The 26,410-nt window shown below is 39.3% G+C and overlaps 1 protein-coding gene across 2 annotated transcripts in view; it reads right to left on the bottom strand.

Moving 5' to 3' along the window:
• Window positions 1–10,589: 10,589 nt before the first annotated feature.
• The window catches only part of fra10ac1 (FRA10A associated CGG repeat 1), a 50,235-nt gene continuing 34,414 nt past the window's right edge, over window positions 10,590–26,410 (bottom strand). Inside the window, exons 11-14 of one of the 2 annotated variants that reach the window (XM_073027458.1) lie at window positions 23,202–23,308; window positions 17,187–17,237; window positions 14,278–14,374; window positions 10,590–11,291 (exon numbers count right to left, since the gene is read on the bottom strand). In XM_073027458.1, the coding sequence (XP_072883559.1) occupies window positions 11,249–11,291; window positions 14,278–14,374; window positions 17,187–17,237; window positions 23,202–23,308 (298 nt within the window). In that variant the 3' untranslated portion in view covers window positions 10,590–11,248. The remainder of the gene's footprint in view (window positions 11,292–14,277; window positions 14,375–17,186; window positions 17,238–23,201; window positions 23,309–26,410) is intronic. The other variant, XM_073027459.1, reaches the window with a different exon arrangement.

The following is a 26,410-nucleotide window of genomic DNA, read 5'->3' as shown; positions in this document are numbered from 1 at the left end:
AGGCTAATTTGCAGGTTGAGTCTGTGGTGAGGAAGGCAAATATGATGTTAGCATTCACTTTATGTATATTTAAGGCAGAGGTTGATAGATCCTTGATTGTGCAGACAGGAAAGGGTACAGGGAGAAGGTAGGAGGTTGGGGCTGAGAGGCAAAATGGATTAACCAAGATGAAATGGCGGAGCAGACTCGACAGGCCAAATCCCCTAATTCTGCCCCTATATCTTATGGTCTTATTTGAACTGGGGAAAATGACACACAAAGACTAACTATAGGAAAAGACGACGTCCTCCTGTGCAATGATACCACCAACACTTCTGTGAAATTTAATCATGATTAATTGCGTTCGGGTTTATTTTATACAAAATAAAGTTGGAACTGGGGATAGTGGATGTGAACTAATCATAATATTAATTGTGCTTGAAATGCAGTGTATCTTAGCTTATTTTTTAATACAGAATTTGTATTATAATCCCACCGTTTAATTATATTATAATAATACTAGCTAACTTCTATTCATTATAATTTTTGTATCATGTACCAATCAGAAATCAAGGGGTGGAAAGTAAGGAAGGAGTTAATTGTGATTCTTCCTTAGTACACCAGAATAAAATGGTAGTTCGAAGATGAAATGATGTCAGTTTAGAATGCTATAATGAGCTGAAGATATGCATGAGTGCACCTCCCTGAGATGAGATACTGAATGAAGCTTTCCTTCTTACAGAGCTGTTATCCCTGTTTTCCTAAATTACTGTGACCAGCCTGAAGGGAAGTAATAAGGACATGTAGCTGGTACCACTGAGGGTTGAAAAAGTACTATGGTGATAATTCTGCTATGCTTTGAAAGAATCTTAAAGGGTATAAAAAGGGGAACTTTCTTTGTGCGGGGCGAGGGGGTAAGAGTTTTGTCCTAGACTAGGTAATGGCTGGAGACTCGTGCGAAGATAGGGAACCGTATATTGAGAGTCAGAGACAGAGAGAAAGCAGGCTGCATGAGATTGTCAGATGAGCCTCAACCCCACCCCCATGAAATAGCAGAGATCGGCTTGTTTACTGAATGATAAGTATTATTTTCATTTCAGTACGGCTATCACTGTAGACATTGGCTTTTCCTTTTGTATTTGTGCTGGTTCTAACACATGACCATGAAAGCTTACCGATGCCTCTACATCCTCAGTCACTGGCCCTTAACAATTTTTATTGATGTACCTACTGTAGAAAGTGTCTTACCGGGATGCATCACAGCATGGGATGGCAACTATGCAATTCACCCAGGGAACTGCAGAGTTGTGGACAGAGCTCAGAACAACATGGAAAGCAGCCTCTCCTCCATGGACTCTGTCTAGCTCTCGCTATCTCAGTATACAGCAGCCAGCATAATCAAAATTTTCTCCATGACTTGTCCCTTACACTTGGTGTGGTTGCCATTGATATCTCCCTAAAATCAACTTTGGTAATACCTCCCCCCTCCCCACCAAAATGTTTGAAATTCTGCTGCCAGTACTTACCAACAGCACATTTTACTCAGCCATTACCTTGTATTTGCTGACATTTGCTCCTGATATCCAAAGGCACAATAGTGAAATTCTCATCTGTATTTAAATTATTGGTCCATTTAATAGTTGCTGTTCCTCTAACTTTGGCCTCATTGCACCATGAAAGGTTGTATTTTCCTATAATCCCTTCCTTGACCTGTTCCTAACTCTCTCCATCTCTTCCTACTTTAAAAGGCCTCCTAAACATTATGACAACTTTTAATCACCATTTTTGTAATAGGGTATCCATCTATTTCTGTGAAGCACTGTGATACATTTTCTCTGTAAAATGCGTTTCATAAATAGAAGTAATGAATATTCATAGTAAAAGTAAAAGGCTTTTTGGCTCCTACTGAGGCTTTCAACAGCTGTTCAGCAGTACAATTATTAACTTCTGGAAGAAAAAGTATAATCAGGAATGAGTCTTCCACCATTTGATTCTTCTAACTAGCTGGATATTGTGATTGACAGAAATGTAATTTACACCCTTATTCTATTTCTGTCATCTTGCATGATTATTCCTAATACTGTTGCTCTATAAGGAGGCATCCTTAGCCCCCTTCTTCACTCCCTGTACACTTATGAATACGTGACGAGATTCAGCTCTAACTACATCAACAAGTTTACAGGTTTACAGTGGACCACATCTTTCATTATATTGGAACACTGCTCATAGTAGCTCGTAGCAGCTTTGGGTACAGTCATTTTTTTTACTGAATGACTTTAATGTTCATAGCAAAATTGAGAGAATTTAATAACACATGATGGGCAATTCCATAATGACGGTGTGTACAGCTTGTGATTTTACAACATTGGCATTTCTGCTGAAATCAATACAGCATTTGATAACTATAAGGAAACATGATGCAGCAAAGCCAGCAGGGCACACACATACATGGATGTATGCAGATTGTTTTGAATTGGATTGGGAACTTAACCAAGCTTTAAAGATGGACTTAAATTTAATCCTTTAATCTTTTGCTTTGAAGTACCCTATATATACTTAACCTCATTGAAGAAGGTTGGCAATATAGATTCTTCAAGGATATTTCAGAAAGCAGTTCAATGTTATAAATCAAGAACATATAACACAAGGATTAGGACATCTTTCTTTTCCCATTTTTGCATCTATTTAAGATTAGATTTCTCATTACAACTAACAATTTACATTCATGTAGATTTCATTTCTCTCCTTCTGAGTTTTCTGTCACTACCTATATTGGGGAGGACTTCAGTTGTCACCCACTTACTTTACATTTTAGTGCTATACTTCATAATGCAACTGTGTCCCATTGAAGATAAAGGGATCTTACATGGGATCCTAGCAGAGAACTCAGAGATTTATTTACAAATCTATTGTATATCAGATAGAGTCCAATTTCCTTCTCTTAATCCACATAAAAATGATTTGATGCTACTTCACAAAACTGTCTCTTATTGGCGACACGAATGCCTGGACTACTGATAGATAGATAGATAGATACTTTATTCATCCTCATGGGGAAATTCAACTTTTTTTCCAATGTCCCATACACTTGTTGTAGCAAAACTAATTACATACAATACTTAACTCAGTAAAAAATATGATATGCATCTAAATCACTATCTCAAAAAGCATTAATAATAGCTTTTAAAAAGTTCTTAAGTCCTGGCGGTAGAATTGTAAAGCCTAATGGCATTGGGGAGTATTGACCTCTTCATCCTGTCTGAGGAGCATTGTATCGATAGTAACCTGTCGCTGAAACTGCTTCTCTGTCTCTGGATGGTGCTATGTAGAGGATGTTCAGAGTTATCCATAATTGACCGTAGCCTACTCAGCGCCCTTCGCTCAGCTACCAATGTTAAACTCTCCAGTACTTTGCCCACGACAGAGCCCGCCTTCCTTACCAGCTTATTAAGACGTGAGGCGTCCCTCTTCTTAATGCTTCCTCCCCAACACGCCACCACAAAGAAGAGGGCGCTCTCCACAACTGACCTATAGAACATCTTCAGCATCTCACTACAGACATTGAATGACGCCAACCTTCTTAGGAAGTACAGTCGACTCTGTGCCTTCCTGCACAAGGCATCTGTGTTGGCAGTCCAGTCTAGCTTCTCGTCTAACTGTACTCCCAGATACTTGTAGGTCTTAACCTGCTCCACACATTCTCCATTAATGATCACTGGCTCCATATGAGGCCTAGATCTCCTAAAGTCCACCACCATCTCCTTGGTCTTGGTGATATTGAGACGCAGGTAGTTTGAGTTGCACCATATCACAAAGTCCTGTATCAGTTTCCTATACTCCTCCTCCTGTCCATTCCTGACACACCCCACTATGGCCGTGTCATCAGCGAACTTCTGCACATGGCAGGACTCCGAGTTATATTGGAAGTCTGATGTGTACAGGGTGAACAGGACCGGAGAGAGTACGGTTCCCTGCGGCGCTCCTGTGCTGCTGACCACCGTGTCAGACCTACAGTCTCCCAACCGCACATACTGAGGTCTATCTGTCAAGTAGTCCACTATCCAATCCACCATGTGAGAGTCTACTCCCATCTCCGTTAGTTTGTGCCTTAAGATCTTGGGCTGGATGGTGTTAAAGGCACTAGAGAAGTCAAGGAATGTAATCCTCACAGCACAACTGACCCCCTCTAGGGACTGAACTGTTCCTTTTTTAAAAGATTTAAAATGGACACAGTGATATATTTTTACAATCAAAGGTCTGATCATTACAGAATTCAATATGTGACTGGCTTCTATACTTCATGAAACATTATTGATTTTAGCTACATTATTGATTTCTATTTTAGTTATCTCCTTTTTTATTTTTGGGAAAATAAAGATATATAACCATGTGGTTAGACATGTAAGCAATAGCTTCAAGTTGCAACTGAAGTGTTTCTAGGGAAATGCACCTTTCTGCAGCTCTCTTTATTTTATTGTATTTATTTATTTAGAAATACAGTGCAGAAGAGGTCTTCCGGCTGAATGAGCCATTTTACAATGATCAATTAACCACCTACTATCCAGTATGTCTTCAGACTGTGGAAGGAAATGGGAGCATCTGGAAGAAACCCACGCACTAATGAGAAAACTTCTTACAGACGACACAGTACTCCATTGCCCCGAACTGTAATAGCATCGCACTAACCGCTACGCTACCATGGCACACCCTTCTCATCTCAACATTTCCAACTTATCACTTCCACCTCTCAGTATCAGCAATTCTCAGCTAATTGAACCTTTAATTACATGGTTTTCCCTCTTTTAGAGCTGTCTTCCTATGTCAGTTTTATATCCATAAGCCTCTAGCCACTCAATAATTAGAATCAATTTCAGTACTGGTAATCTAATTTTCTGCCTTTTTCTCCTCAGAAGCTTCAGTTTAACTTTAAACCCTAATGCATGCAGAATGTGTAAATACAACATAATTAAGTTGTCCAGCCTGAAGACTTCACCATCCACTGCAGCATCAAATGAGATAGGACTTGCTTCACAATTAACTCATTGTAATGATGGACATGCTGGCTCTGTCTCTGATTTGCTCCCTCAACCTGGAAAATCTGGCAATGAAGCATCATCTGTTATAAAGTGGTGAGCACTACAAAGGTATAGTCAAGGGAGGAGGAGGAGCGTTTACAGGATTATTTTGAAGTGGTGGACTGGACAATATTCAGGGACTAATCTTTGGATCTAAATGAATGTGCTTGGCCATCACTGACTTCATCAAGATGTCTGTGGATGAATGTATGTCTTAGGGAACATACTGAATCTTCCTAACCAGAAGTTGTAGATGAATCAGTGAATTCGCAGTCTGCTAGATCTGTGAGTCAAGAACAGCAATTCAGGATCCTACAAAAAGTCCTCGTGCAACCTATGGATGGCCATTGTAAGAGTGAAAAGGCAATTCCATGTAAAGTTAGGTTAGACATATTCAGATGCACAATAAATGTTGCACGGTTTGCACATCATTACTTCCTATAGGGTGAAATTTAACAGCATAAATGGCAGTGATACTTCACTCCCTGATGAGCTCAATGCCTTTCATACATCCTTTGAAACAGAGGGTAACACTACACCTCTACGAATCCCCACAGCATTAAGTGACCTTGTGTTTTAAGTCTCAGAGGCTGATGTCAGAACTTCTTTCAACAGAGTGAACTTCTGTAAGGCCTCAGCCTCTGATGGTATATCTGGCTGGTATTGAAATCTGTGTTAGCCAACTGGCTGGAGTGTTCAAGGACATCTTCAACCTCTTACCTGTTGCAAACGGATATAAATCATACTGGAGCCCAAGAAGAGCATGGTGAACTGCCTCAACGACTACTGCCTGGTAGTATTTACATCAAATGTGATAAAGTACATTGAGAGGTTGGTCATGGCTAGAATTCATTCCTGTTTGAGCAAGGGGATAAAATTCACTGCAATATACAGTACCTACTGCCACAACAGGTCTACAGAGGATGCAATCTCATTTACTCTACTCTGTTTTGCAGCATTTAGAGAATAGCAATATCTACAGTAACTGCAGAGGGTTGTAAAATTAATCAGTGCCATCATGGGTACTAGCCTCCATAGTATCCAAGACATCTTCAAAGAGTGGTGCCTTAGAAAGGTGAGTCCATCATTTAGGACCCCTATCACCCAGGACATGTCCTCTTCTCATTGTTACATCAAGAAGGAGGCACAGAAGCCTGAAGGAACACACTCAATGATTCAGGAACAGCTTCTTTCCCTCTGCCATCAGATTTCCAAATGGACGTTGAAACCCTGAACACTACCTCACTTCTTTTTTATTTCTGCTTTTGCACTATTTATTTAATTTAAATATTTATATATATATATTCACAGTTTTTTCCTATATTTATCATGTATTGCATTGCATTGGTGCCACTAAGTTAACATATTTCAAAACATATGCTGGTGATATTAAACCTGATTCTGATTTATGATTGTGTGGTTAAGCACAGTTCAAACACCATTTATAAATTCACAGATGGCAATGAGGAAACATACAGGAGTGAGATAGCTGGATGAATGGTCACAGTAACCTCACATTTAATGTCAGCAAGACCAAGGAATTGATTGTGGACTTCAAGAAGGGAAAGTTGGAAGAAAACACACAGTCCTCAACACTAGTTTGTTATTTCCTTTTGTTTCGCACTATTTATTTTGTAATTTATCTCTTGCACTGTGCTGCAGTAGCAATACAATAAATTTCACAACATACAGGTTGGAGATGAGCCCAATTCTAATAAATTTACTCAGTTTTTGTTCTAAATGGGAACAGATTAATAAATCAACACAAAATTGGAGCAGAAGCATTCTAAATGCAAGATTTTACATATGAAAGCATATGTGGTCTATTTGTTTTTAATATATTGGAGGCATCTAAAACAATGAAATGAACCAATTTATCTTGGAGACAAATACAAGAATAAACTATTATTTCAACTTCTAAAAATTTTTATTCATTTTTTAAGAACTGTTGCTTGATTGTACTTAATTAATAAATGTCTTCCTTCTGATGTCATTCTGCTAGATAGGTTTATGAGGAAAATCCTATTAGGGAAACCAGTTTTCTAACTTGCAGACAGTTCATCATACAATTCATCTGATCTATATTGTAATAGAAAAATAAATTTAGTTCAGAACGACTTTCTGAGAACATGTCCAATGGTAAATTTACTCTATATACTAATGAACAATAGGTATGGACAAGAATCCTACAGAACTAAAGTTAATTTAAAACACAGGAATATCATATCACAGTACACTGTGCTTACATGTTGTACATTGCACAACAGGATTAGAATTTAAGAAGGGCCTACTGTATTAGTTCTCCCTATCTGTCTGTGCTAAGTAGATCAGAAATCTTACAGATGAATGTCAATCTGCATTTACACAGAACTTGTGATATAAGACAGTAAAATACATCAGATAAGCCAACTGGTTATTTTCAATGCCTCCATCTCTATTTAAGTGTTAAACTGTGAATAAAGTATTCAGTAAGACTTCATACTTTGAGTGAAGTATTTCTTAAAACTTACATTAATGGATAGAGCAAACCAATTAAAATAAATGGATTATAATTCAAGTCTACTAATATTAATAATACATATCATAATCATGCTTTAATATTTTGTATTTTAATATTATTGAAAATTTTCTTAACTACAATATTGTAAAAGAATCACATAACTCACATCACTGTGAAAATATCACTTCTAGTCCTTTTATACAACTATACTAATACACCCTATCCTCGTTAAAGGCATCTTCATACAATGCGGATTCACAGTTACGCGAGGAACCTATTTCTACCAATGTCTCCTTATATGCATCCAAAACTCAGTTATGCGAGGAGCACTGCTTTCCCGTCAATACAAGTCACGTGTGCATGCCTCACAGTCTCACTGTTGGGATGAGAAGCACCGCTTTCCCGCCAATACAAGTCATATAACCATATAACAATTACAGCATAGAAAAAGGCCATCTCGGCCCTTCTAGTCCGTGCCGAATGCTTACTCTCACCTAGTCCCACCGACCTGCACTCAGCCCATAACTCTCCATTCCTTTCCTGTCCATATACCTATCCAATTTTTTTTTTAAATGACAATATTGAACCTGCCTCTACCACTTCCACTAGAAGCTCATTCCACACAGCTACCACTCTCTGAATAAATAAGTTCCCCCTCGTGTTACCCCTAAACTTTTGCCTCTTAACTCTCAACTCATGTCCTCTTGTTTGAATCTCCCCTACTCTCAATGGAAAAAGCCTATCCACATCAACTCTATCTATTCCCCTCATAATTTTAAGTACGGTACCTCTATCAAGTCCCCCCTCAACCTTCTACCTGCCAAAGAATAAAGACCTAACTTGTTCAACCTTTCTCTGTAACTTAGGTGCTGAAACCCAGGTAACATTCTAGTAAATCTCCTCTGTACTCTATTTTGTTGACATCTTTCCTGTAATTCAGTGATCAGAACTATACACAATACTCCAAATTTGGCCTCAACAACGCCTTATACAATTTTAACGTTACATCCCAACTCCTATTCTCAATGCTCTGATTTATAAAGGCCAGCATACCAAAAGCTTTCTTCACCACCCTATCCACATGAGATTCCACCTTCAGGGAACTGTGCACCATTATTCCTAGATCACTCTGTTCTACTGCATTCTTCAATGCCCTACCATTTACCATGTATGTCCTATTTTGATAAGTCCTACCAAAATGTAGCACCTCACACTTATCAGCATTAAACTCCATCTGCCATCTTTCAGCCCACTCTTCTAACTGGCCTAAAATCTCTCTGCAAGCTTTGAAAACCTACTTCATTATCCACAACACCACCTATCTTAGTATCATCATAGTTAGGTACGCGTGCCTCACAATCTCACTCCCGCCAGTCTCGCATTGGTTTTGGCAAGGTGTGGATATGCGATCTTGCGCTCTTAAACTTCTGTTGGTTTTACCTACAGTGCAGTGATTTTGTGCTTGAAATATTTAACTATGCCTCCTAAGTGTCTGACGTCATGTCCTGGGCCATCAGCTGAGCGGCAGAGAACCACTTTAACAATTGAAAAAAAGTTGGAAATTATAAACAGCGTGGCATTAGGTGAAGGTAACACAGCTCTGGGGCACTACTGCCGGGAACAGAATCTTGCCTTTAGAGTTCTTTTGTTGCTTGACAATGCACCAGCTCATCCTAAACATTTGAACAGCATTCATTCTAACATAACAGTGCATTTCCTACTGCCTAACACAATATCGCTGATTCAACCACTCGACCAAGGTGTGATCCACATTCAAGGCATATTTTTCTTTTTTACAGTGAACTATCTCTCAGATACTGCAAGCAACAGATGACTTTGAAAATCCCGGGAGTTTCCCAACGGTGAGGGAATGGTGGAAGTCCGAACACTTGGCACAAATGGCAATGGACATGGACCCAAGTTTAGAACGGAGTCAGCATTTCAGTCATTCCCTGCCGTCAACCCTTCTTCCCTACAAGCAAATTTATTGCTGAAAAACAAAATGCTGCCAAGCAAACAACCCTCACCACTTTATTCAAACTGGTGTCATCTCCTGTTGCCGGCAGTTCTAAGAGATCTGTGAGTCTTCCTTCACGCCTTGCTGTGCTTGATATGATCCTGATGACCACAACCATCCACCTTATCCATGTCAAGCTGCCTGACACCACAACAACCACTCAGCTCCCAGAGCGAACACACCTGCCACTGTTGGTGAGTACTGTACACCCTAGTATGTTAACTTTCTATGATTTATTACATTGAATATTACCTTAAATTGATGAAATATAATACGAATGTTGCCTTGTGATACTGCTTTTGTGTCATATTGGTATGAAAATGTGAATAAATTACAGATAAAACATATTTAGGAAGCCATCCAGAACGCATCCCTATTTTCTCCATTTAAATAATTATTCACATTATGCGATTTCATATTATGCATCGACTGCAAGGAACGTATACCCCAGATACAACGAGCACAGAGTGTACTGAATTTCTGTCCTTCTGTCAACTCACCATCATTCAATCTTCCACTAATTTGAACAGTTCTGTTATTCCATTTAATTTGTACCACTTTGTTTTAATTAGGAGTTTCTCATTAAAATCATGTAATTTCATGTCTGGCTTCATCTAAAGCTGCAGTATTTTGACATGCCCAAACTTCTCAGAATTGTAGAAATCTGAAGATGAACCAATGTGTTGTGTACATTTCCTTTCAACTCCCAGTTAAATTTACACAAGCTCCACAAGTCCAAGTTCATTTTACACCCTTAATCATCCTTTTCATGTTTTCCCTCGATTACTTCAATTTAACAATAAGAGCTCATCTACTTTTCCTTTCCTCTCTCCCAAATATATTTTTTCCACATTTCTCTATGATCCTTTGAATTGCAGTTTCCACATTTATGCCAAGTACCTGCTGAAACAATCTATACTTTGCTAATATTCATTAATACCCTCCATATCATTGTGCATACCAAGAGCAATATTTTTACCTTAGGAGAGAGAAGACAACAAAGGTTATGAAAGATTAAATGTACAGTAGTTTATTTATGAGGAAAATTCAGTTGCACAATAAGTGACATTGCATTAATATAAAAAGTTGCATAAGAAATAACTTTCTTAAACCTGTACAAATCATCCTCTCAAAACAACACAGAATATGTAATTTATTACTATATTTATATAAACTGCAGACACTTCACTAGTTACTCTCTGGGATTTCATTGACAATTAAGCATCTATCTGAAACATATCAAAATATTTCCAACTAATAAAAAATAAATTAATAAAAAGAGTATTTAAACCCTGTTGAGCTATCTAAAGAGCAAGTCTATTGAGTGTCCATTCTCCTTCATCTGGAATATTATCTTTGAAATTTCTGAGGAATATAGAGATCCCCCAAGGTAATCTCAACTTATTACTAAATGTAGCAATTAGCAGTTCCTCTGTGAACATTACATTGTAATTAATTCACACAAAATATTTATCTTCACAATTTGTTGGTTTTGATTTACACTGTTCAATTTTCAGTGCTTTCCCCTGCTTTAAGTGAAACATAAATTCACTGCTTATGTAAAATTAGGTTTCAGAATGAAAGGACAAATCGATATTTGAGTAATAATTAAGATACCTTCTTTTGGAATAAAATGAATGAAGTAATTAACCTTTGGTGTCTTCTTCACAGCACAGGTCATAGAAACATGTCTTCAAAATATTCATCAAATTCATCCTCCCTGCAGATGAAGGATAGAGTTTATCATAACTTTCATTTCATTATTTGATCTCTTGTGGTATTGCCACAAACAAGTCATTGTCTTCCTGTTGTCTCTATTCCCAATCTCTACATATGACTCCAACAGTATTTGTCTTATCTTCAACACTGTTTTCATGCTTCTCTCAGACAGCCATCCTTGCAATATTTTGTTTTCTGAATGCTAGCTCACTGTGATAAAATTACAATTAACCTCATCTTTGGGAGAGAATTCTGACTTCAACCTTTCTGCATCATGCATGTTCCTTGACAGCTATTTTCAATACCTTTATATTCTGCTCATGTTAACAAAATACTGTTTTCTTCAAAGTGACCTCAGACTGTTTTTCTCACAAGACAATCTCTTGATTAGTATTTCTGTCAAAACTCTGCTGAAACATAACTGATAATAATTAATGAAAAAATCCTTCCAATTGACTCAGGAAAAGAATTACTTGGAAATAGTCAAAAATTAATAGAGATTTTGCTACACAAGGAAATTATGGAGGAAACTATACCTGTGTCAGTGATATTTATGTGATTATGTCAGAAGCACAGGTTTATTAAAACCAAATGCAGTATGCAACAACACTGAAGATTTCAGGGGGAAGGGTGACAAGCTCAAGTCTTGAATAGTTAACATATGCTTTGCTTACTAACAGCATCACCATGACGCATAAAAAATTGCATGCAAGTCTCAACTGCATATATGTAAACAATTGTTTTTAATCCCAGTTAGCATATTTGTGCAGAGTTCCTTGTTGAGGAGAAAAAAAGCATTAAATCAAATCAAATAGTTGATAAAGGAGGCACTTGGCCTATTGTGCATGTGCCAATTAAAAAATAACTACCCAAACTAATTGTACTTTCTAGCATTGCATCAGTAGCTCCGCATGATAGTCCTTCAAGTATCTTTTAAATGTGATGCCTTTGAAATCATTGTCAGAAACTTCAATCAGGTTTGTTTGAAGAAATCCCTGCCCAGTTATTATCAACATATCACCTGCAGCACAATGGGTCGAAACCAGTTGACCGCTGTTACACAATTAGGAATATTAACCTTTCCATCCCTAGAGCACATTCTGGGAAATGTGATCATCTGGCTGTCATCCTTTTACCTGCAGAGGCTAAAGAGCAAGACTCTAGAAATAAAGACAACAGTGCTGTGGTTGTGGGAGGCAGATAAGCAGCTGTGTACAAGGAGTCATCAGAGAATCTGAATGAATACACCATAGTTGTCACAGACTTTATAAAAACAATCAAAGATGAGTGCATCCCCACAAAATCATTCAGTCTTCCCCAACTAGAAGCCTGGAATGAACCGAGATATCTGCAATCTGCTAAGGGCCAGATCAGTGGCATTCTGGTAACCAAGTAAAGTTCAGATACAATCTCTGGAAAGCCATCTCACATGCTAAGTGGCAATAATGGACCAAAGTTGAATCACTGAAGGTTGCTCGACAGCTGAGGCAGGGCTTGAATGGTATCACCTCCTACAAAGTAAAACCAAGCAACATAGGTGACAACAAAGGTTGCTCCCAAATGAGCTCAAAGCTTTTTCTGCTCACTTTGAGCATCACAACATGGAGGAACCTTCATGAACTCCCAAAGCTCCCTACAACCTTGTGATTTCAGTCGTTGAGGCCAATGTGAGAGCATCCATCAGAAGGGTGAACCCACAGAAAGCATCCGACTCAGGTGGGATACCTGGCCGAGTACTAATGACCTCTACTGATCAACTAGCTGGAACGTTCAATAATATCTTTAACTTCTCACTTCAGCAGTCTGAAGTGCCCACCTGCTTCAAGCAGGCTTCAATTATACCTAAGAATTATGCCTAAGAAGAATGTGGTAACCTGCCTCAATGACTATCATCCAGTAGCACTTACATCCACCTGTAATGAATTGCTTTGAGAGGTTGGTTATGAAACCTATCAACTCCTGTCTGAGAAGCGACATGGATCCTCTTGAATTTGACCACAACAGGTCAACAGCAGATGCCATTTCATAGGCTCTTCACTTAAGCCTGGAACATTCAGACAGCAATGATGCATACATCTGTTTTGTTATGTATGGTCATTCGTTGATACTATTGTGTTTCTTTGTATTTACTGTGAATGCCTGCAAAAAATGAATCTCAGGTTTGTATATGGTGACATATATGACTTTGATAATAAATTTACTTTGAGCTTTGAACTTTGATGAAGTTTTTGCCTCTGACATCCTTTCAGGCAATGAGTTCTAATTCTCTACCACCTGGATGAAAAAAAATCCTTAATTTTCCTTCTAATTCTTCTACCAGTATTTTAAAACTATGCCTTCCGGCTTTGACCATTTTATGAAGCAAAATACATCCTAACAATTTACTCCACTTAGGTGTTGCATAGTTTTATATCCATCAATTGATCTCCTCTGTTCCAAGGAAAATAGGCCAGCTTATCCAAGCTAAGCAGAATCAGGCTTTTTTTAGAATTGCTCCTGAATTGATGATCACCTTGTGGTCCTTTTAGTTATTACACTGGAATATGTTAGACAATGATTATAAAAGTGAATAGATAATCCAACAATCTGGATGAATAACTTAGTAATACGAGTTTGATGGCAACTGAGGAAATGAAATTTAATGAATTAGTCAATTAACAAAACTAATGTCAATAATGACGATCAGTGCTATAAAGACTCGCAGTTCACTGATATCCTTTAGGAAGGTATATCTTCTGTTATTAGTTGGTCTAGTCCAAATACATATGTAGACTAACAGCAATGCAACTGAGTCTTCTACTCTTGGCTCAGTAAAACATTCTATTCTGGGACAACTGGGGATAGACAATAAATTCCAGGCCTAAACCTCATGTGAATAAAAAATACTGGATGCTTTATATCAGTATTATTTTATAGATACTCCAAAGAGAATCTATGCTCATTCCTGACTTCTGAGTTTAGATGAGAATATAAGTTGGCAAGCATACCTGGTCTTATCTTCCACATCCTGACTCGGTCCTTTCCAATATTCAGCCTCAGAGGGATCTTCTGTATTTGGTGTATCTTCTGATTCTGATGTAATAATTACATTCCATTAAAAAGTAATATAAACATTAATTTCAACATAAGCAAAGATAAGGTAAAGGAAGGGACACAAGCAAAGATTTTGGATTAATTTGGTATTTAATTTTACATCAATCTATTTCAGGTAACAGGCCAAAGAAATAAGGCTCCTTGGTTCTTTCACCTACTCAGAAGGTGTTGAATTGTTTGTTGCAGTTGTGAAGCTAACTGGCTTGAGCATAACAGGTCAAAATAAATAATCATTGTGGAAGTACACTGTATACATAAATTTGCTTACCATTTTAACAAATTGGACTGAGTGAAATGCAATGAATTTCTCAAGCCTGAAAGCACAATGATATCCACAGAAAACTTAACATTATATCACTAATTTTAAAGAAGTGTTTAAGTTTTTAATGAACATGAGAATTTAAAAAATAGTAACTGCTTGAATGCAAATAGTGTGCTTCTAATGTAATGATTCTGATTCCAACTTTTGCTATAATGTTAAGTCCACTAAAATTAGAATGCAAAGCTCTATAGAAAATATGGTATAAGCTGCCTACAATATGAGTCTTCCATAACAATGGAACAGTTAACAGTACTTTCCATTATAAATTCATCAAATAGAATTGCTGGGTTCAATGTGAACCAGTTTTTCTAAAATCTCATGTACTTTCACTAAATTGCCACCTGTTGGTGATGGAAAGCATGTTCTATTATCTCAAGACACATGTTCCTTCAATCTAATTTCAGAAAGCCAAGAAGAGATCCTGGTAAATCTTCAATCCCAATTTTTGTTCCTACGTTTTAGAATTGCCTCAACACAGTCTGATTTTATTAATATGACATATCAGAGTAGAAACATTGTGAGTGATTGTAATTCATTACCATTAACTGAATCTTGTGCACTATAAGCATTAATCTTACATGCAAGCATTGCTCAAAATGAACAATGTGATTTTACAGATAAAATCTCTGCAACAGGCAATTTTTCAAGACACAAACTGAACATATTTGTCATTCTGACTTTCTTTTTGTTTCAGAGCCTCAAGCCCTCTTAAACTTTAGAGAGCATGGTCAGACTAATTTAAATTATAACTTAAGGGTAAGATTAATGTTGAAGTAAGCAACAAGAAAGGTCTCACTTAATTGAATTATTACAAAGTGATTAAGAATTTTAAACATAGGATTTTAAAAGATCTATAAAAGGTGGAAATCTAAAACAAAAACACAATAGATTTTTAAAAGAGCAGAAGACAATGGAGAGAAGGAAAGGTTAGTTTCAAAACTGCAAACATATTTGACAAAGAGAGGGAAGAGAAAGAATAAAGCATGAACATAAGGCCGTAATGAACAGGGAAGCTGTAAAGGAATGAGTGTAGAAGGAGAAAAGTGAGAGGAAAAGGGAGGGAGCAAGGGGTGACAGAACGATGAAGAAAGGAAAAGACAGGTAAGAGGGAAATAATGATGGGAAAATAGAAAATATGAAAGATAGAAAGAAACCAAAAAAGGAAAGAAAAACGGGGAAGAGGGGTAGTTGGGAAGACAGGGAGGACTGGAGAAAAAGAAATAGAGGTGGAGAAGAAGAGGAAGAAGTGTGGAGGGGAGGAGAAGGAAAAAGAGAACAAAAAGATGGACAAGACATAGAACTGTAGAAAATGTAGAGTAAGGAGAGTGAAAAAGAGCAGGAAATACAGAAAGGAATGGGAAGAATTGGAAAGGAAGAGGAAGAGGTAGGAAATAAAGTGTGAAGTAGAGGAATGTAGGAAGAAATGGAGGAGGAGGAGAAGCTGGTAGAGGAGAGGGAAGAGGTTGATGAAGAAGAGGTAGAGATGGGGAAGAGGCGGAGATGGAGGGGGTAGGGGTAGGGGAGGGGCAAGGGGAGAGAAAACAAACATACATACGTTTAGGAACAGAATAACACATACAAAATGCTGGAGGAACTCAGCAGGTCAGATGATAAGTGGAAAAGGCAAAGGGCTGAAGAAGAAGGCATCTGATAGGAGAGGAGAGTGGACTATGTGAGAAAGGGAAGGAGGAAGTGATGGCAAGTGAGAGAAGAGGTAAGAGGGGAGCCAGAATGGGAAATGGAAGTAAAGGGAAGAAGGGGGAGGGGGAAAACTGTTGTAGGTTAAAGAATTCAATGTTCATGCCATCAGGTTGGAGACTACCCAGAACTACAGTTATTTAGGAACAGAACTGTCCAAGGTAAGTATGAAGCAAGAACTTAAACTGTGACATTACACAACCATTTTGGTAACATGACTGGTTTGAGTGGCAAGCCACCACTTTTAAACTACAGATGTAAAAGTATCTTGTATCAGTTTTACTGAAAAACAAAATGCTACTGGCTTTAATTGGTAAGAAGGGCTTGCATTTATAAAGCTCCACTAGATTCTCGTGTTCTCTCAAAATGCTTGATAGCCAATGAAGTGCTCCTGAAGTTTGCTCACTGTTTTACGAGCTATCTTCTGTACAAGATGCCACAATGGTGTATATTAAAGATCATTTAATTTTGTTTTGAAATGTTGGCTCAACATTAAATGCTAAGCATTAAGACAAAATTAATTATGTGCTTGAGTATTGCAGCAAGGCTTTAAATGATAAGTTTCTGATTCAGATATGATTGTGCATTACAAAGTCAATGTCAATATCTTATCTACAAATTGCATTACCATGATAAACTTTTTGGAAACTTATTGAAACAGACCTAATCTTACTGAGATCCCAAAACAAATAATGACATATGCAATGAATGAATTCATGAAATAAAAACAATATTAAATACAAAATTAAAGCCCATAGCAAGCACCATTTATGAATTAACTACCTTTATCCGAATCATCACTGTCACTATCTGTTCTGCTGGCGGAAGATTTGCCTACATAAATAGAAAACATATTCAAGCTGTAACATTAAATTTAGGATTTGATTAAAAATCATAAAACAAGTTAGAATATTAACTTTTTATTTATATTAGTGGGATGCTGTAAAGTCTTAACAAAGAATCAACTTCTTTATCATTCCTCTCTGAACTGATTTCCTTTGTTTTCACTGAAGAACTGGATGCAGTAAAACTCTATAGTATTCCCAGTATCTGTGTTACTGTCTGCTGTTTGCAATAAGAACTGCTGAAAAGTTGTTAAGTGTCATTCACCATCAAATAGACAGGGCACAATTTGAAGTGGAAGTATCAATACTGCTGCAAAGCAATCCAGTACTAATGTACACTTTGATAAGAAATTTTACACTGGAGCAATGGATTTTATTTATTTTATTTCAAATATGGATAATACTGTTGCCCACACTATACTTGATCATCTGAGCCTTGTAATTTCAGGGCAACAAAATATCCCTTGATTTGTGCCCAGAAGATCAGGCCAGGCTCTTATGGACTACAGTTCTAGGTTCCATGTCCAATCCAACTCCTAGTCTCAGGCTCAGTCTCGTACCTGTGCTTCTGGTTAAGACCAACATTACAGGCCTCTAGAATTTGGTTAGCCACTTTTTTGTGAACACACTCCCAGAGTGCACTGCCATCTGAGCATAGTTCCGATTATAGTGAAGATGAAAAAAGTTGATCTCTTTCTAAGTCAGGATGGTTTACAACTTGGAGTGAAACATGTGGTTTTCCCACATAGCTTCTGTTCCCATCCATCTGTGGTTTATATTTGTAGGGCTTTGTCACGGTAACATAGGAATTTTGTACAGTCGGCCCTCCTTATCTGCGAGTTCCGCATGTACGAATTCAACCAACTGTGAATCGAGAAAACCTGCAGGTGCTCTACTAGCACTTGTTGTTCAAGCATTACACTTACAATAGGATCCCTGGTCTTGAATGACTCTTAAGCTACGATATTAATGTGGCTGGCAATGCAACCTACAAAATGTTGACAGTGGGCAACTCAGTGATAAGGCTCTTATCATAGATAGCTATTGTGTGATACAAATATCAAAAACACTCATAAACCCTTGGCTGAATATTGTGGAGATCTTTTTGCAAGCAGACAGAGACTGCTTCATTTCCTGATGAGTTACAAGTGAAGTTGTGTAATTATTAATTAAATATTCCTACTTCTGACTTTAGAAGGAATGTCATTGATAATGCAATAGAAGATAATAGAGCATGGAATGTTGGCCAGCAGGATTCCTGTGATGATATGTCCAACAACCATTCTCCTTTGTGCAAATTATGACTTCAACTACTGGAATGTTTTCCTTAGATATCAATTCATTTGTCTTATCTAGGCTCCTTGATGCTACACTAAAGTCAAATACTGGCTTTATATGAAGGGCAGTCACTTCCTGTTTATCTTTGAAATTTAAATTTTGGTCCATGTTGGATCAAGATCACAATGAAACCTGGAGCCAAGTGATCCTGATAAGACGCAAACTAGGCCTCACTGAGCAAGTTATTGGGACTAAGTGCTGCTTGAATGTTCCTGCTTTGTCACTAGTACCTAGACTAGGCTCCACAAGTTTTGAAGACGGGGATAATCTAGGAGCTATTTAATTGTCCAACCTTGATAGATATGGCAGAGGAAACAGAGATTTGAACCAATCCATTGGTTGTGGGTTAGCTTTTCTCCATCCCTATTCATGCTGCTTTTGTTGTTAAGCACTTATGTAATCATGTGTCACAGCTACACCAGTTTGTGGCTTACTTTTAGGTATATACTGCTGTGCTTGTCCTTTTCTTCTTTACTTCTAACCAGCATTGGTTTCTTGATTTTAATGGAATGGTTTAATGGGGGATGTTCCAGGCTAAGAGATCACTGATTAGACTGGACAACAAAGACCTTGCTTCCTGAATACTTCTGGGTGTACCTGATACATTTTGGGATACTGATCATGAAAATCACCATGAAATTTCCCTATCACAGACCAGTTTTTTTTAAGAATCGCCTGTATTTGTTATTTCAATTCATTATTCAAGTCAGAATAACTGATGTCAAGATTAAAGAGGGCATGTTTGTTGGTTTACATATCAAACAGGTCTTCAATGACAGGCAATTCAAAGAACTTCTAGTGGGACTGGAGAAAATCACCTGAAAGTCATTCAAGGATGTTGTTGAAAATTTTCTTGGCAGCTACAGAGCACCAAACTACATGCAGCTGGTTGACAACATGCTTCAAGCATACAAAACCACGAAGTGCGACATGTCACTAAAGATTAATTTTCGGCACTTCCCTGCAAATCCTGTTACTGTCAGTGACGAGCATGGTGAAACGTTTCACAAGGACATTGTGGTGATGGAGAAACGGTATCAGGGCAACTAGAAACCATCAATGCTGGCTGATTATTGTTGGACGCTCAAGCAAAAAGTCTCAGACACTGAGTACAAACAAAAATAACCAACTATACATTTTTAGCTTTGCTAAACTATTGCAAAGCATAAGCAATTAAATACATTATATTCAATAAAAGTTAATTACTTGTTTCTCCAAATTTCTATGTGATACAAGCAGTCTGAAATTATATTTGTGTTCAATTTCAAGTGGTCTATCAAAAACAGAAAAAAAACTCTGAGGAAGCAGCACATTCAGAAATTTTTTTTGTCCAGTGTTATAGTGTAATATATTTCTGGTGCTTTTAATGGCCCAGAATACCTAATAGATACCCAGTTTTGAGCTACAAGATCTATTTTGTGAGATTTAATGAAGTTATAATGCCACACAAAATTAATGCTCTCATGGATCTATTCTGATGTCGAAAGCGATGTGCGAGGAAGCGGAAGTGGGCAGGGGTCTGTGCCAGGCAAAAAGCAAACCCTAGCCGGCCGGCTCTCCTGTCCATTCTGCTCTCCAATGTCCGCTCCCTGGACAATAAAATGGACTACATCCGACTTCAACGAAATACTCGGCGGGAGTACAGAGTTCGCTCTGCGTATGTCTTCACAGAGACATGGCTCACTGATGGAATTTCGGACGCTGCCATTCAGCTGGATGGGCTCGCCTTGTTCCGTGCAGACAGGGATGCAGCTCTCTCCGGTAAGACTCGCGGTGGTGGTGTGTGTATTTACATCAACACGGAATGGTATAAGAGCTCTGTGCTGGTTTCCAGACACTGCTCATCGCTAGTGGAGTTTGTGGTTGTTCGATGCAGACCATTTTATCTGCTATGGGAATTCACCTCTGTTTTTATATTTGGTGTCTACATTCCCCCCAGCGCTAATGCTAAGGAGGCGCTCTGTGAACTGTACGGGGCTATTAGCAGAACGCACACCCTGATGGACTGTTTATTGTCGCCAGTGATTTTAACCACACAAACCTTAAGTCAGTGGTCCCCAAATTCCATCAGTATGTGGACTTTGCAACAAGAAGAGAGAACGCGTTGGACCTTGCTTATACAAACATCCCCGACGCGTACCGGGCAGAGCCCCACCCCCGCCTCAGTTACTCACACATCTCTGTTATGCAAATCCCAGCATACAGACTGCTCATCAGGCGCTCCAGACCAGTTCAGAAGCAGGTGAAAACCTGGCCAGCAGGAGTCATCTCTGCTTTTCAAGACTGCTTTGAGAACACTGACTGGCACATGTTCAGGGAGGTTGCAACCGATGGCAACTCTACCAGCTTAGAGGAGTACACAGCATCAGTGGCCAACTACATCAGCAAGTGCATTGATGATGTTACGCTGTCCAAGACCATCACTATACGCGCTAACCAGAAGCCATGGATGATCGCGGAGGTGCGTGCGCTGCTGAGGTCCCACGACTCTGCCTTCAGAGCAGGTGACATGGCAGCTCTAACAATAGTGAGGGCCAAACTGTTCCGAACCATCAGAGGGGCAAAGCGTGCACATGCCCAGCCACTTCCAGGATAGTGGCGACATGGGGCGCATGTGGAAGGGCATCCAGGACATCACCAATTACAGGACAACATCACCTGACTGTGCGGGTGATGCCTCCTTCCCAGATGCGCTAAATAACTTCTATGCCCGGTTTGAGGCAGAAAATGACGTGGCAGCGAGGAAATCCACCCCTCCTACAAATGACCAGGTGCTGTGTCTCACCGTGGCCGATGTGAGAAGATCCCTGTGCAGGGTCAACCCACGGAAGGCTGCTGGACCAGACAACATCCCTGGTAGAGTGCTCAGACGATGTGCAGACCATCTAGCAGATTTTCTCACTGACACCTTCAACATCTTCGAGCAGCGCCACCATTCCAACGTGCTTCAAGGCCCCCACCATCATCCTCATGCCAAAGAAGTCTTCAGTGTCCTGCCTAAATGACTACTGTCCCGTTGCACTTACATCCATCATCATGAAGTGTTTCGAGAGGCTCGTTATGAGGCATATCAAGACCCTGCTGCCCCCCTCACTGGACCCCCTGCAGTTTGCATACCGTCCCAACTGCTCAACAGATGACGCCATTGCCACCACCCTCCACCTGGCCCTAACCCACCTGGACAAAAAAGACACATACGTTTGGACGTTGTTCACAGACTTCAGCATTCAACACAATCATCCCTCAGAAACTGATTGGAAAGATGAGCCTACTGGGCCTGAACACCTCCCTCTGCAACTGGATCCTAGACTTACTGACTGGGAGACGTCAGTCAGTCCAGATTGGGAGCAGCATCTCCAACACCATCACACTGAGCACGAGGGCCCCCCCCAGGGCTGTGTGCTCAGTCCACTGCTGTTCACTCTGCTGACCCACGACTGTGCTTCAACACACAGCTCAAACCACATCAAGTTCGCTGATGACACGACCATGGTGGGTCTCATCAGCAAGAACGACGAGTCAGCTTACAGAGAGGAGGTGCAGTGGCTAACGGACTGGTGCAGAGCCAACAACCTGTCTCTTAATGCGAACAAAACAAAGGAGATGGTTGTTGACTTCAGGAGGGCATTGAGCGACCACTCCCCTCTGAACATCGACGGCTCCTCGGTAGAGATCGTTAAGAGCAGTAAATTTCTTGGTGTTCACCTGGCGGAGAATCTCACCTGATCCCTCAACACAAGCTCCATAGCAAAGAAAGCCCAGCAGCGTCTCTACTTTCTGCGAAGTCTGAGGAAAGTCCATCTCCCACCCTCCATCCTCATCACATTCTACAGGGGTTGTACTGAGAGCATCCTGAGCAGCTGCATCACTGCCTGGTTCAGAAATTGCACCATCTCGGATCACAAGACCCTGCAGCGGATAGTGAGGTCAGCTGAGAAGATCATCGGGGTCTCTTTTCCCGCCAACACGGACATTTACACTACACGCTGCATCCGCAAAGGAAACAGCGTTATGAAGGACCCCATGCACCCCTCATACAATCTCTTCTCCGTCCTGCCGTCTGGGAAAAGGCTCCAAAGCATTTGGGCTCTCACAACCAGACTATGTAACAGTTTCTCCCCCCAAGCTATCAAACTCCTCAATACCCAGAGCCTGGACTGACACCCTGCCCTATTGTCCTGTTTATTATTTATTGTAATGCCTGCACTGTTTTTGTGCACTTTATGCAGTCCTGTGTAGGTCTGTAGTCTAGTGTAGCTTTCTCTGTGTTGTTTTTTTTTACGTAATTCAGTCTACTTTTTGTACTGTGTCATGTAACACCATGGTCCTGAAAACCGTTATCTCATTTTTACTATGTACTGTACCAGTAGTTATGGTCGAAATGACAATAAAAGTGACTTGACTTGATTATAAAGGATCTAAACTCGGCAGTGACTGGGTCCCAGGTATTCTTTTTATAGAATTATACAGCACAGAGACAACCCTTTTAGTCCATCTTGTCCATGACAACCAAGTTGCCTGCCTGAGCTACTGCCATTTGTCTGAGAAATATATCTATTTATTGAACAAATGAAAACACTGTAAACTCCATAAATGAATATACGACGTTACCTACCCTCGCTTTTGGAACTTTGCTTCTCTCTGGTCTTGGTTATCTTCTCTGCTGGAGCATCGTGGTGTTCCTCTTTACGTTTCCTCTTTGCAGCTTTTACTTCTTTCCTCCTTTAGTAATATTTAAGAGACAATAAAAAGAAGCTGATTCCTGTAAACAATAGACAATAGACAATAGGTGCAGAAGTAGACCATTCGGCCCTTTGAGCCTGCACCGCCATTTTGAGATCATGGCTGATCATCTACTATCAATACCCGGTTCCTGCCTTGTCCCCGTATCCCTTGATTCCCCTATTCATAAGATAAAACATTGTATTACTTCCTGCAATATATAAATAAAATATTTGTTCTATCAGGTAAGATGTCAATTAATGTTCGATAACATTAACCATCTCACCAATGCCAGCAACAGGTTCAAATCCAACACTTGAGACTTGATTAGGGTTTGCTCTTCAGATTGTTTCCTAGGGATTGCTACACTGTCAGAATATAATAGGGAGTGGCCTCCTATGCTGTAAGGAAATTTGATGGTAGCTGAGTAAAGGTTTTGGGGGGGGGGGGAGGGCAGACGTGAGTTACTTGCCACAGATCTGGTTTATTACCTAAACAATTGTAAATTTAGTTAGGCAGTCTGCAGTTATTATGGAACTTTTCCATTTTACCATTATAATATACAGAAAGTTACAATGAAGCTCCTAAAGAAATGCTTGTGTCTGGTACTCAAATTACCAGGTCCAATACAGATACAAGTGGCAGGTTTGACAAAAGAATTAATTACTCAAAGTTGCATGTTTGCTATTAAACTAGCAATGTGCCCAGACAGATGATGGCAAATAAAAACCAAAGCTCTGGCAGTGCTGGAACCGCTTGTCTGGGCTTTTATTGGGTTCTGAAGGGTTACACAACATCCTTCTAACACTCAGAATGTTGACACAGCTTCGACAAAGCATGTTGCAACAAACTAAATATCTCTGCCTTATTAGACAAGTCAAAACTGGTGGGGATTCAAATAATAATAAATACTGTACTGGAATGTTCTCGCCAAGCCAAGGAGGTCACAGAATTGTAGAAGTCATGTAGTAACATTCATTGTAATACTAATGCATGCACATCAGATTGATCTTTTGCCTCTAGGTAGGCTGGCTACAAAATATCTACAAGATGTAGAACAGATAAAAGGAGCCCTAAGCTTGTCCTTAAAACAATTAACCTTTGCAGTGATGTAGGAAGATGGAAAAGGTCTGTAAACACAGAAAGTAAGCAGAGGAAAAGTGGCTTCTTATATCAGGTCCATTGAGTTCAAATGACCTTTGAAAGGATGCAAAATTGACTGATGGATCAATCAAATAGATGTCTTGCAGGAAGTGGACACTGTCCTGGGTTTGGGGGTATCATCTTAGGTTGGTCAATATGCAATAACTAGTGTTTGTACGTTGATCAAGTATGCTCATCTACTGTATGATATTAAGTTAGAAATGGTTGATGCAGGTCACTTGCAATTTATGCTTATAGCGAGTTTCAATTTTTAAGTCACCCCCAGGGCTGTGCATCTGGATAGCTTGTGTGGATTCTCACTGAATACTGAGGGTGCAGAAAGTGAGTGAATTCTGACAACTATTCCAATGCCCTTGAAGTATCCAGCTCTAAGATGGAAGACTTTTGAAGTTTGTCTGAAATAGGAACCTAATCTCGGTCTCTAGGTAAATGCCAGGTGAACTGTTTGGTGTTATTCTAATTGTGTTTCAATGTAGCAATCTAGCAATCTGATTCACTGTTTCAATGTAGCTATCTGATACAATTGAATTACATCTAGGCTTTTTCAAAGGGCAGTTCAAAGTGAATTACATTGCTGTCAGTCTAAAGTCTGGGCAGACTGAGTAAAGACACCAATGTTTCTTCTCAATGGGATATTAGAAAACCAGATGTGTTCCAGATGATGTCTGATGGACCTTGCTGTTTGTTTGATCTTTCCTTAGTTTGAATAGGGATCACATCCAGCATAATTAGTTTGCATTGAAGTATTCTGTGATGGTTGCATTGACTTTCCAGCATCCTTTGAGATTTAACCGGAGGTTTGGCAATAGCTTGATGAGGCATCTCCAGTTCTGCACCACAGGCAGATAATTGGATTTAGTGATAGATGGGAGTGGTTGTATGCTTTTGCAGTAATGTGAGAATTACCCTGAGGCGTTGAAACATTGGGGAAATTCTTGTGGTTTGGATCTACTTACCAGGTTGAGGCTTGCGACCCACCATCAAGGAACATTCTGAATTTGGCACATGGGATTCAATGCTTCCAGAGGGCTTTGGAATTTGTAAGTATTTGAAGAGGCAGGGAATAGAGGAAAAAAGACCATATGCAGGCAGATGTGATTAGTTTGGAGAGGCATCATGGTCAGCAGATATTGTGGGCCAAACAGTCTGTTCCTGTTCTGTGTTTTATGTATGTACTTGGAAAGGGAAAGTATTGTACAAGTCCCAGTGCATGCCGCAAAGAATCAGAATCAGGTTTAATATCACCAGCATATGTCATGAAATTTGTTAACTTAATGGCAGCAATACAATGTAATACATGATAACATAGAGAAAAAATAAGTACATCATTTACAGTAAGTATATATTTGTATATTAAATAGTTAAATTAAAAAGAGTGCAAGAACAGAAAGAATATAAAAAAGTGTGGTAGTGTTCATGGGTTCAATGTCTACTTTGGAATCAGATGGCAGAGGGGATGAAGCTGTTCCTGAATTGCAGAATATTGTGCAAGTCCCAGGTAAGTTTATCTTTAGGGGCCAAATACTCTCAACCACTGCTAAACAACCATCGACAATGTTACCAAACTATCCCTTGTCCACACTTTGGTAAATCAGACAACGAGGCTGTGCTCCTACTCCCCGCATACAAGCTGAAGCTGGAACAGGGAGAATCTAGCAAATAATGTCATATAGTGCTCATCTGAGGAAATACATGAGATTCTACTCGGCAGACTAATCCATGTCAAAGACTCAGCTGCAGGAATAAATATCACCACCATCATGGTCTTTATTAGCAAGTGTTTTGAGGACAGTGTAGCAAAGAGAACAATCTGAATGTTTGCAAACCAGAAATAATGGATGAACTGGGAGATTCACTCTCTCCAGAAGTCTAGGTCTGCAACATTCAAATAAGATGACATTGACCTTTACAAGCAATCAAGATATAACTTCAATAAAA

Source organism: Hemitrygon akajei, chromosome 23 (genome assembly GCF_048418815.1).
Source record: "Hemitrygon akajei chromosome 23, sHemAka1.3, whole genome shotgun sequence".
Taxonomy (NCBI): domain Eukaryota; kingdom Metazoa; phylum Chordata; class Chondrichthyes; order Myliobatiformes; family Dasyatidae; genus Hemitrygon; species Hemitrygon akajei.
Note: the sequence above shows the minus strand (reverse complement) of the source record. Positions and strands in the feature narration are given on the sequence as shown.